Raw genomic sequence first — 12,199 nt, 5'->3', positions numbered from 1 at the left:
CCAAGACTGAGTTATGGGCAGCTACAGTCACTACAACTCTTGTACTCCATCAGAGGCTTTCTTATGGACCCTCCCTGAGGAGCTTGAGGAAGCTGAAGCCTCTGCTAAGTGTGAAAGGAGGCACAAGCTCTATTGCCCAGCCCAGCATGAAGGATATTTCAATACCTGGAATTTGGTCCAGCAGCTGGGGCTGCAGAACTGGTAGACAACCCGGTCTGTCTTGTTGTAATAGCAGGGTTCAGATAAACTCTTTCTGCAGAAGCTGCAGGGTCTAGGGGCACCTGATGAAACAGATAGGCATTGGTGAGGGCAGCAGCACAGGATGTGGGACTGGATTCTGAGGATGGCATGGAAGCTGCTCACTCATTCTTGGTATGTCAAGCTATTATCAAAAAGCAAGGGACAAGAAAACCAGGAAATTAAGAGCACCAGATTCTGCTAGGACAAAAACATTAAACATGGATGGAAAGCAGAGTGTTTCAAGGAAGTGACCCTGGCTCTACAGGAATTTGGACAAAACAGGCTGCATATTGCATCAGAGACCACACTCATTCCTGGACACCCTGGTACTCCATGTAATGGAAAGAGCAATGCCAGCACAGTACAGCACTACAGCTGCTTTCTGCATTCTCAAGAACAGCAATGTGTACTACCCCTCACTATTAAGGTGTCTACATGCAAGGGTTCCTCCCTCTCCAAATCTCCACTTCTCTCACTAGACTCCTCCCCAGGCAAGCAACACACCTTCTTTCCAGCCTCATCCACAAGCAATAAATGGTACCAAGAAAGGAGCTAGAATGGACAGGTGACTGGTACCCTGTATGTAGGTGCTCTTACCAACCAAGCCTGACTGCTTCACTTTGTGGGAGGTAGTGCAGCAAATGGAGCAGAAGAGGCCCATCTTGCCACTGCGATCCACGTTGGGCAGCATGTCAAAGTTCTTGCACAGTGTCTTGCACCACATGCACGGGTAGACCCGAGTGTTCTTCTGCAAACACAGAGCAGAACAAAGCTGTCAGGGACACCATCACAGCCAATGAGGTCCAACCCTCATATCCTACCCCACTATCACGTCCACCACTGGGCAGCTCTCCTGCAGGAACACCTGATGCCAGAGCCAGGCTCATAGTCTGCAGGTTCAGGCTGCCTTTGGCACCTCACCTCAATTCATGGATACGCTGGCAGGAATACAGAGTTTGGCAATCCCACCAAGACAGTTAAGCGCTGCCTGCTCAGGCTACAGAGGAACTTTGGGGAGACATCCAAAAGAAGCCAGCCCATACTAGTTACATATACCAGTGTCACTGCACAGTCCAGCTTATGGAGTGCCTGACCCGTGGCTCAGGTCCAAGATGGGCTGCATACAGAATAAATTCTGTTGGCCTGCTTTGAAGTTTTTCCATAGCAATCTCTTAAATGCTTTGTCAGCAGTATAAGGCCAAGGAGATTCAATTCACCTGCTACTGCATGAAGTGCCCTGTGCCACCCCAAGCAAAAGAGCTGTGTGCCCACAAAGAACCCCCACCCCAGGCAGCTGTCTCCACTCACTTTCTTATAACTGTTGAGACAGGCAGAGTCGCAGAAACGTTTTTGCTGGCCTTCATGGAAGAGGTACTCCAGTGGCAAGCCCTTGTTGTAGATGTAAAGTCCACAGTTATCACAGCAGTTGGTTTTCAGCCCCTTGGTGGCCCGGAACTTGGTGAAGCAGGCATCACTGCAGATGCGGTGAACCACGCTCCCATTGCTGACCTCATGCTGGATCTGCAGAGACATCGCTCCTGTCACTCCCCCAGACCACCTTATGCCTCCTTCCAACATGTGTGCAACACTACAACCATGCACCCCCCCGGGAGAACAGGCTGTTACACGTAAACTGGGGCAAGTACCACGATGGAAGCTGGAGTGGACTCAGGATGACCTCCATCACCAAAAGTCAGCAGAGCAATCTGGGAGAGCGGAGTAGCAGGAAGCAGTGAGCTTCAGGGTGGGGAGAAGCAGAAGCCTTATTTCTTCTGCTGTAACAAGGGCTGGTTCACAGCAACAAGGAAGGACCTGGCAGTGAGTCCACGCCGATTCAGGTGCTGAGACCTCACACCATGGGTGAACCCAACAAATGCCCTGTGATGGCCCCCAGGCAGGACCAAGTTCTGCAGGTCACAAGCACCTCATCCAGGACATGAAGCACAAGGGATCCATTTACCTCACCAGGTTTGTAGCAGACACTGCAGCGGCTGGTGTCCAATACATCTGCAGACTGATGTGCTGGTCTATGCTGCTGGGCCTCATAGAGGGAGAGGCAGACGGAGGTGCAGAACTCATGGAAAGAGCCTCCTGAACCAATCTGGGCAACAACAGAGTCCTTGGTGTTCCAGATCTCCCTGGGATATGGAGGGGATGTGTTACTGCAGAGGCACACCAGTTCTGCCAGGAAGGTTACAGGACGGCACACTGCGATGCACAGGACTTCCTAGGGTCCCAAAAGGGTGGCAAGAACTGTCTCATAGCACCTGCTGTCCCAAGCCAGAGGTACGGTGCCTGAAGATGGAGCATGCAGGAGGTGGTTTTGAGAGGAGACTGAGATATGGGGCATCAAGTGTGTGGACAGGCAGGGAAAGGCAGTAACGTGAAGAGGGTATAGGGAGCATGGGATATATGGTGTGTGAAGGAAGACATGAGGCAGCAGCTGGCATTGGACAGGAGTGATGCGGATGAATGGGAAGCATGAGGGTCGCAGGGACGGGGACTGGCAGGTAGAGCTGTGGGGTAGGTGGATGGGGTCACAAGCAGGGGAGCATCGAGGAGAGGGAAAGGAACACATACTTTTTACAGAAGGTGCATATCTTCTTGCCAGGTGGTCTTTTGGAGAAGGTGGTGAGACAGGAGCTGGAGCAGAAGAGCTGAGGGAGCCCTTTCCGCTGGTAGGCAGTCTGGCCCTTCTGCAGCAGCGCCTGGCAGTTGGCACAAGTCATCTTGGTGACAGTAGAGCGGGCAGCTCGCTGAGCCAGCTGAGTGCGTAAAGACATGCGAGTCGAGCGGCGGGTGCGAAAGGGAACAAAATCCTCATCATTGGGATCATCCACCATGGCATCAGAGTCTTCGTCAGAGACTGGAACTGCAAAGCAGCAGAGAAAGATGCACAGAAATCCCTCATTAGGAACTGAGACAGAAACCTCCGCCATGAGACACATGCTGAGGCTTTCTGGGGTCACCTTTCCGCAGTCCCTCTACATGCTTTGTGCCTGTCTGGGTGGAATGATAAAGGGACCCTTAAAAGGTATTCTGTTGGAACTGGAGATGAGCCAGGAGGTTTTTGAGTAAACTGGACTTAAGTCCGATTTCTCTCCAGGAATCAGGATTTGCCAAGATTGAGCAGAAGGCCAAAGTGAACATTTACAGCAGGAAACCCTTCAAGTCCTTAAAGGGACCCAGCTGGATCACCAGCTTCCAGCAGAGGCAGGCAATGAAGGGGCAACATAAAAATACTAGGGAATAGCAGGGTAACACTCAACATCTCACCCAGACACTTCATGGTCTTGTGCAGGAAAAACCCTAAATGTAATCTTCCTTCAGAGAGCCTGCAGCCATAGAGACAAAAGGCAGAAAGTTCGTGGCTGAGGAGAGAGAAGATGGATTTCCTGGGAACAACCCATCTTCCTCTATTACTTGGTGTTTGTAAAAATATTACAACCCTCCCTTTAATGTAAGTGCCCTGAGAAAGCAAGGCAAGTACCCAAGGATGAAGACTCATGGGGTGAAGGTACCTGTTCTGCATAAGAGGAAGATCTGTACAGAAGCTCCAGAGCTCCCACTGCACTCACACCATGAGCCACCTGCCCACAGTAAGCCTGCACCCTGTTCTTGGGCTGAAAACAGGCACTGGCCAGCCCTAGTTACTCACTGCTCTCTGAGGAGTTCACAGTTTCAGGCCTGGCAGCTTCCGATCTTCTGGCTCGTTCACTTCTTTTCTGCTCCTAGGAGACATTAAAAAAATATTTAGGCTAAGCATCTGCTAGGACAACCATGGACAAATACCCCAGATCACGGTGGAATTCCAGCTTCTGGGATCTGCTTTCCTAGTAATCAGGCTGAAAACGGGTAATTCCACAGATACCTGACCAGAGTTGGCAAGACAGGAGATAGGAGGAAGCAGGCTTATGAGAATGACATTCCAGCTGGAGGTAGCAGATACACTCTGAAGACACATTACAGCACAGTGGCAGCGCACAGGGATCACTCCATCACAGGAGACATGCAAACACCAGAGGAGTGACGAGACAGCCAGTGTCCCTCACAGGGTCTGACAATGCCAGCCACCCTCTATGCTCCTGTAGCATATATACTTTGACTGCATCATCCTTACCTTCTCAGTTGGCAGCTCGCTTCCCTTCCCAGACAGGCCTTCTCCTGGAACAGAAGCACAAAAGACGTTTGCATCTAACATCTTGCTTTTCTCTAACAGAAGGGGACAGGCATTCCTCAAATGCAGCCACCCTTTGGGTCAGTCTGCACATGAGGCCTCAGACAGTCCTGGCTAAGAAGCACAGTTCTGGTGGTGATCAGACACAGGAAAGCTCCTAAACCATCTATAACTAGAGATACAAACACATGGCCTGGGAGAAGTTCTTTAAGGGGGAGACCTCCCTGCAAGGGAGAGGCATGCTGGACAGTTGCCTTCAACTGCTTCTGACCAAGACTGAGGATCTCCTGAGAAGGTCCAGCCTAGGCAGAGGGACTTTGCCTATTGGAAACACCTTCTGGCTGACCCTCAGTTTCAGCAAAGGAACTCCAGTGATGAAGAGCACGAGCTAAGCTGAGGTGCAGCTGCAGCTTTACCAGGGAACCTCCTAGCTGACACAAGCATCAAAAAACAAAGTTAAAGCTATGAAAGCTAGACCAAAAGCTTGTGTGCATCAAGGGAGGAGCTGCCAGAGCATTATTCCCTGTAAGCAAGACTCCTTCCCCAAATCTAGCCCATCAGGAGCATTGACAATTTCCATAACAGGGGACAACGGGCAAAGTTGAAATGCAAAACAGACTCCAGCTTCAGCAATGTGCAGGATGACCTCCTGAGCAAAAAAAAGCCAAATTCTGCGGAGATAACGACCTACCTGCAGGTGGTGAAGTTTCCTGTGCTTTCAGTACACTATTTTCTTTAAGTGAGCTGTTCCCACTATTATCCCCTTCCTCTGCCTGGTTTTCCTCTGTGGGCTCAGGGGGCAAAGCTGCAGTTCTGGTGTCCATGCTCAGTTCCACCTCTGATTCCCCTGTTGGCCCTTCCCTCTGCACGGGTGAGCTTTTCCTTGCTGCCTTCAACCTTGTCTTCTTTGTCTGTTTAAGACTGGGTTGGGAGGGGGCCATTGGCAGACTTGAGGATTGCTCTGTGATTTCTTCCATGGCTGGGGCACTGCTGAGGTTCCCAGAGTCAGGAACAGGCTGTCGGGGTGATTCAGGGGTGTTGTCATCAGACAGTGCAGAAATAGCAGCAGCACCATCTTTCTTAATATCCCCAGAATCACTTCTTGGTGAATCTCCCTCTTCTTTCCATGTTTCTGGAACAAGAGCTTCCCTAGAGAGGGCAGAGGAGTCTGCCGGTCTATCCTCCACTTCTTGGGAAGGATGTACTTTATACAGCGCATCCAGACCCTCTGATTTATCCAGCTCCGCCAAGTCAGCAGTTTTATCTGAGTCATCCAAGACAGGAGGTTTCTCCAGCATATCTAAGACAGCAGGTTTATCTAGAACGAGGTTGTTTGATTTGCTTAGTTCAGACAGGCTGTCTGCTTTCACTAGAAGGCCCAAGTTCCCATCTGCAGTCATCTGCTTGGACTGATCCCAGTCAGGGGGCTGAAGTACTGAAACTTCCTCAGTAGAAGCTGTTTGGGAGCCCAGGAGATCTTCACCAAACTCCATGTCAGCAGGAAGATCACCAATAAGTGGTTTGTCAGGCAAGGACAAGGGGTCCAAAGATCCTGGAAATTCGCTGGAATCCATTTAGAAGATGGCAACTGGAAAGGAGAGGAAGACTTGCAAGTTAACGAAAAGCAGTCTAACACAGCACATGAATTGTCCACTCTTCTGAACAATGTTGGAGTAAAAACAAGGAAGCAGGACACAGCAAACCTTTGGGAACTCTACAGCCTCCATACACCTCATCACAGCATGGCAACAAGACTTGCTTATGATAAATGACACAGTGGGGTATCAGAAATGACTTGAGTACCAACTTGAGGCTTCACACAGCTGCTCTGTGGTGTGTAATGCCCCCTTCCCTGCCTTTGTCTGTCTCACCAGACCTAAATGTCTGTCCTTTCTCCTGGTCTTTACTCATGGAGCTAACATATCTATTTTTAAAATAACTCTTCTCTTAAACATAGAGGCAGAAAGATCTTTACAGGTCTGTAGACTGTGCCTTGAACAAGACCCAGGATGACAAGATGCAGGAATTTTGTCAGAGGACAGATATAACCAGATATGAACCATATGAACCATAAACTACAGCTATAGCATAGTCTCAAAACTGTAGAAGATAATAGTCACAGAATCCCAGACTGGTTTGTGTTGGAAGGAACCTCAAAACTCAAAACCTGCTATGGGCGGTGACACCTTCCACTAGAGCAGCTTGCTCCAAGCCCCTGTGTCCAGCCTGGCCTTGAACACTGCCAGGGATGGGGCAGCCACAGCTTCTCTGGGCACCCTGTGCCAGCGCCTCAGCACCCTCACAATGATGCAAGACAAGACCAACAAACAATGGGAGACAATATTGATCTTCATCAAGGAACGTAGTGATAGGACAAGGGGGAATGGGTTCAAACTGAAACAATGGAGATTTAGGTTAGATATAAGGAAGAAACTCTTCAGTGTGAGAGTGGTGAAGCAATGGAACAGGCTGCTTAGAGAACCATTCCATGATTCTGTGATTCTAAAACAAGCTGTTAGTAGACACTACAAGAAAGGCACAAGAATCAGAAGATGTGTCACCAACCTATCCACTGCTATTAAAAATATTCTAATTCTAAATTTGGCACTGTTTTAGGCCCTGAAGCAGAAGATTCACTATTCCTGTCCATTGGGGCTTACTACGGGCATAACTCACCTATATAAATGAAGGAGGAATGCTGAAATAATTTCACTGGTGAAGGCTGATTAATTCTTTCATTGTATCCTTCCCCCTGAAAGCATAACCAAGTCTCACTCACAGATGGTTTGTTCAGAACTGAACAGGACATACTTTGACAGAGAAAGCATCCAACTTGTGAAATTTGTTTAAGCAAGACTTTAGGGAATTGTACCCTACTCCATACCCAGGAGTTCAAAATCACTGCCTCCTTATTTTAACTTAAAACATAGTGACAATTTCTGTTTCACAGCAGCTGATAAGCACTGTTCCCACAATCACAACTACACAAGACGTGATCTTCAGAGATTCCCAGCAAGTTTCACCACTGAAGACTTTGATGATTCCATTCACTCTTTAGTTACAGAGGCGACAAAGCTTCTGGAACGAGCCAATCCAAGAGCAATTCAGGATCTAATATGTGTTTTCAGGTGGCTGACAGAAAGAATAACAAAGTAAAATGGAAATAAAGACATTTGAAAGAAAGCTCCTAAGGACTGGAAACAGGTGAGAATCCTCCCAGGATGATAAACACATTTTTTCTGCTGTTCAGAAAGCAAACAATGCCTCCTTCTCCAAGATGCCCCCACCCAGATCTCCAGACAGACAGCAGACCTTACAACAATAAGCAGCAGAAAGGTCAAGTCACCAGATGCATAAGGAAAGTTTATTTATAGGTATACTTAACAGGACTAACATCCTCCTCAAATTCACCTTCAGATACTTTGCATGAGTCTGCAATGAACCACAGAGGCAATACTCATAGAGTAGTCGCCAGTTTCAGCTGGCCTAGTCTTTGCTTGGTAGAAACAGACTCTGGGAACAGTTCAGAGCATAAGAAATCCATTTGGACATTCCCTCCCAGAGAATAACGCAAGCATCGATTCAACTATGCTCTTGCCATGCTTCTCATGTGCTCTACAAATAGACAAAAAGAGTCTGGTTTCAACAGTGCATACCTTAACACTGATTTAAAACTTTGGGTGCAAGATCATCATGACTGCAGAATCGCAGGCTAGTTTGGGTTCAAGGGACCTTAAAGCTCCTCCAGCTTCAACCGCTGCCACGGGCAGGGACACCTTCCACTAGAGCAGCTTGCTCCAAGCCCCTGTGTCCAACCTGGCCTTGAACACTGCCAGGGATGGGGCAGCCACAGCTTCTCTGGGCACCATGTGCCAGCACCCCAGCACCCTCACAATGATGCAAGACAAGACCAACAAACTTAATGGGAGACAATACTGACCAACAAAATGGTCTTAAAAAGAATAAATAATCTGCAGATTAAGTTAACTCCAAACTACTGATATGTGGCTGAGACAGATACACAGACCTTTCTGCAGACCCAGGAGTCTGGAGTAAGACCACCCAAATGCATGTTCTGGTTGGAAGCACAGCACCTGCCCTTTCTGTTCAAGATCCAATCCACTTTCATCAGCTCTGACTAAGAGATAGCAGCTCTGTCTCCAGCAGAACAGCTCATGCATTCTGGTGAATGACCCAAAAATTTCTTCTTGGGACATACAAACCTAAGGACTCCTGCAGTCAGTCAAACAAGAAGACAATGTATTCTAATACCCTGTTCCTACCAAGAATGGATACTTGGGAAGAGAGAATAAGACACAACTACGAGGACACTCCTCTTCAGCACATCCTCCAATCAAGTGGCAATCAGCTGCTGAAGAACTGCCTGAGTTGCACTGAGACTCTTACCAATAAGAGTCTGTACTGGGCAAATCCTCTCTGAATCTGCCTAACCCCCTCTCTGAACCAGTGTCAGGGGCAATGTGCTCTGCAGCCTGACATTTCGTTTTAAAAATATTGTCCTTTTGTTTATTTGAAGTGTGCTGCAGCAGAGCTCTGTGAGAAGGCAACACAGAGCAGGTAAGTGCTGACTTTTGATGTATTAAGCCAGGTTGTAAGAGGCTTGCAGCAAGCTGCTCTAGTGGAAGGTGTCCCTGCCCATGGCAGGGGGTTGGAACTGGATGAGCTTTAAGGTCCCTTCCACCACAAACCATTCTACAATTCTATGAATCTGGAAAAGCTGACGGAGTTTGAGTTGAGGCAGGACCCAAGGAGGTGATGTTGACAAGCAGGCTGAGCAGGAAAGCAAGCAATGTCCCTGGCCATCACTGCAATTCTGTTTCCCTTCAATGAAGTCTTTACAGTGGTTTACAGCTGCCACCTGATGAGAATGAAGAGGGCAGCCCTCAGAACAGGAAAGAACTATGCTTTCCAGCTCCGTGGGTCACTCTGAAGTCAAACTCAACTTGAGAAAATTAGAGCTGCAGAAGGGTAAGAAATGCCACTTCTGTTTGCATTCATTCACATTCTTATTGGCTCTCTGCTGAGCTTCAAGGTGAGTTAGGCTTCCAACCGAACATCCACTTTACCTTTGGTAAAGTTTCTTCTCATTTGCTCCAAGAGGAAAAAAAATAGCTTATTGTTTCTGGCGATGCTGAAATGATCCACCACAAGTCATTGTCCTTTTTATTCCAGAATCAGCTGGATGCACTGCTCAGCTGCTGAGCTCTGCTTGAAATCTTCCTCTTTTCTAGCCACATACCTGGCAGTGAGGAGAGCACACTGGAAAATGACTTAGCCAAACGAAGAGGACGCAGTAGATATGACTGCTCTGCTGGACACTTGGAAACTCCTTACTTAGGACACAGCACCATCCTCTCCAGAATACTCAGCAACAGATAATCCTGGGAAGATCAAGTTCAAGGAGTCCCCTGCACAAAAGTCTGAAGCAGACTGCTTCTCAGGTAGCATGCAAGTTTCTGAAGAAGCTGCCCAAGGGAACTGGAGCTTCCCCATCCCTTCCAACCCAAACAACTTTGAGATTCTGTGATTCCATGATTCTAAATGATGGGATGGCTGAGGGTCTGCCCCGAGTGGGCAGGACTGGCATAGAATGCAATACTGACACCCAGATCCAACATGTTACTACCAAACCTGACCTGCATTTCCTGCCAAAGGAGGGGAACATGGATCTCCTCTCAGACCTGGAAGCTCAGAGCGAGCCATCTCTACCAGGACACCCAAGTACACCAAGTGACTACCTGAGACTTTATCTAGCTTATTAAAGACATCAGCGGTGCTGCAACTGGGCAGATCTTCCACATCTCAGTGTCCTCAGGTAACTATTAGCACAGGAATATGTGGCCTACCTACAAAAAAAAAGAGGAGCTATCATCAGACATTTCATTAAAATCAGGCAGTAAGATCTCAGATCTCTCTTGATGAAGCGAATACCTCAGAAGGCTTCACTGCCCACAAAATAGCATGGCCATGAAGTTACTGTTTTCCTCCAGCAAAGGAACAGCAATTGCTTAGATACCTATCCTAGACTTTTGTTCATGGGTATGGGCATGGATATGGATTCAGATTTTCAAGACCTTTGAAGGCTGAAGGGATTTACCTTTTTTTGCTACTAGAGATCATCTGAAATATGAAAAGTGTTAATAGCTACAAAAAATTAGGACACTTATATCAACATCCCAGGGAACCCCTACCTACAAGTTCTGTAAGACCTGAGCACATCTCTGGAGGAAGTTCCTACTTTTTGTGCCAAATTTTAGAATAAACAGTAACTCCCATCCCATCAGAACATTATCATCTCATTTTTGGCTAGTGTCTACACTTGATGACATATACTGAAAGAGCTGAGATGCTTCATAGAACCATAGAATGGTTTTGGTTGAAAGGGACCTTAAAGATCATCTGGTTCCAACCCCTATGGCATGGTTTTCAAATAACAATAATAAAAAAAAAAAACAAAAAAAACCCCACAAAAAACAATAATGCAAGAATCCCACTGCTTTAAGAATCAACTATGATTCAGGAAACACCTTTCAGTGATAAGCCTATTTTTGTTCATTGAAAAGAAATGGGGAGCCATGACCTATCTCAAAAAAAAACCCACAAGGTAAGATCAACAGCAGAGGACTCTTTGGAGATACAAACAAATAAATATGAGGACTCAAACAGCTGGATACCAAAGTTGGACAAACTCAGAAACACCTCTTTACAGATTAATACTCCCTACAACTACCCCAAAGGAGGATGGAGCCAGGAGGGGCTGGGCTCTGCTCCCAGGGAACAACAGATGGGACAAGAGGAAATGGCCTCAAGCTGCACCAGGGCAGGTTTAGATGGAGCTGAGGAACAATTCCTGCCCCAGAGGGTGCTCAGGCATTGGAACAGGCTGCCCAGGGCAGGGCTGCAGTCACCATCCCTGCAAGTGTTCACACAGTGTGGAGACGAGGCCTCAGTGCCATGGGCAGTGGTGGCCTTGGCAGTGCTGGGAATGGCTCAAGATTTTAAAGGTCTTTTCCAACCTGGTGGATTTAGATAACTGACCAGGGATATGTAAACCCTCTGTGACCTGGAGATTTTACAGCAGCACTCTGTGACCGTCCAAGTCAGCTATAGCTACTGCAGATGTCACTGGTCAACTTCTTCAGCTTGTGCTCCGCAGGCAAGCCTCAAGTGAACTGTTGTCTCATCTCACAAATGTGTTATTGGTTCCCTCAGAGTGCACCTAGCAGTAGCTGTCACTACGTCCCCTTCAGGACAGTCTTCACTGTCACATGTGACTGGAACTGCCTATGCAACAGGAACTGGTAGAAAGGGTAAAGAAGAAACTTCCCAGAATACCAGCAGCAGCCTTAAGACACCAGTGATGGCTTTTAACAGCCCCAAAGCCGGAAAGTACCAAGTTCACCACCAGATTTTTCTGCAACAGGAGCACCAGCTTAGGGTGCAGGTCTCAAATTTTGTGTAGCTATTTCCAGGATGGAACTAGAGGAACTAGGGGCTGGAACTGGGTGAGCTTTAAAGGTCCCTTCCAACCCAAACCATTCTATGATTCCACGACAGCAGTCACTCAAATCAAGGAAGCCTGAACTCTGCAATACAGAGCAGATGTAAAACTAGATGTAAATATAATTCCAGACAATTCTTCAAAACATTCCAGACAATTGTCTGCAAAACAGCAGAATTGTCTGGAATTAGATTTACCAGGAGATTTCCTGCAACACTTCTAAAGGTACTTGACAGCATTGCTTGGATGTCAGCACTGGT

The 12,199-nt window shown here is 47.5% G+C and overlaps 1 protein-coding gene across 4 annotated transcripts in view; it reads right to left on the bottom strand.

The window, feature by feature from the left end:
- The window catches only part of ZMYM3 (zinc finger MYM-type containing 3), a 33,134-nt gene that overhangs the window by 17,196 nt on the left and 3,739 nt on the right, over window positions 1-12,199 (bottom strand). For 3 of the 4 annotated variants that reach the window (XM_062630115.1, XM_062630118.1, XM_062630116.1), the window contains exons 2-9: window positions 5,109-6,005; window positions 4,361-4,404; window positions 3,899-3,971; window positions 2,821-3,112; window positions 2,201-2,378; window positions 1,549-1,761; window positions 838-988; window positions 166-281 (exon numbers count right to left, since the gene is read on the bottom strand). In XM_062630115.1, the coding sequence (XP_062486099.1) occupies window positions 166-281; window positions 838-988; window positions 1,549-1,761; window positions 2,201-2,378; window positions 2,821-3,112; window positions 3,899-3,971; window positions 4,361-4,404; window positions 5,109-5,991 (1,950 nt within the window). In that variant the 5' untranslated portion in view covers window positions 5,992-6,005. The remainder of the gene's footprint in view (window positions 1-165; window positions 282-837; window positions 989-1,548; window positions 1,762-2,200; window positions 2,379-2,820; window positions 3,113-3,898; window positions 3,972-4,360; window positions 4,405-5,108; window positions 6,006-12,199) is intronic. The other variant, XM_062630117.1, reaches the window with a different exon arrangement.

The sequence above is a fragment of the Pezoporus occidentalis genome, unplaced genomic scaffold (assembly GCF_034315485.1).
Source record: "Pezoporus occidentalis ecotype Australia unplaced genomic scaffold, CSIRO_AGI_Poc_V1 ctg348, whole genome shotgun sequence".
Taxonomy (NCBI): Eukaryota; Metazoa; Chordata; class Aves; order Psittaciformes; family Psittacidae; genus Pezoporus; species Pezoporus occidentalis.
This window is presented reverse-complemented; position numbering and strand designations above follow the sequence as displayed.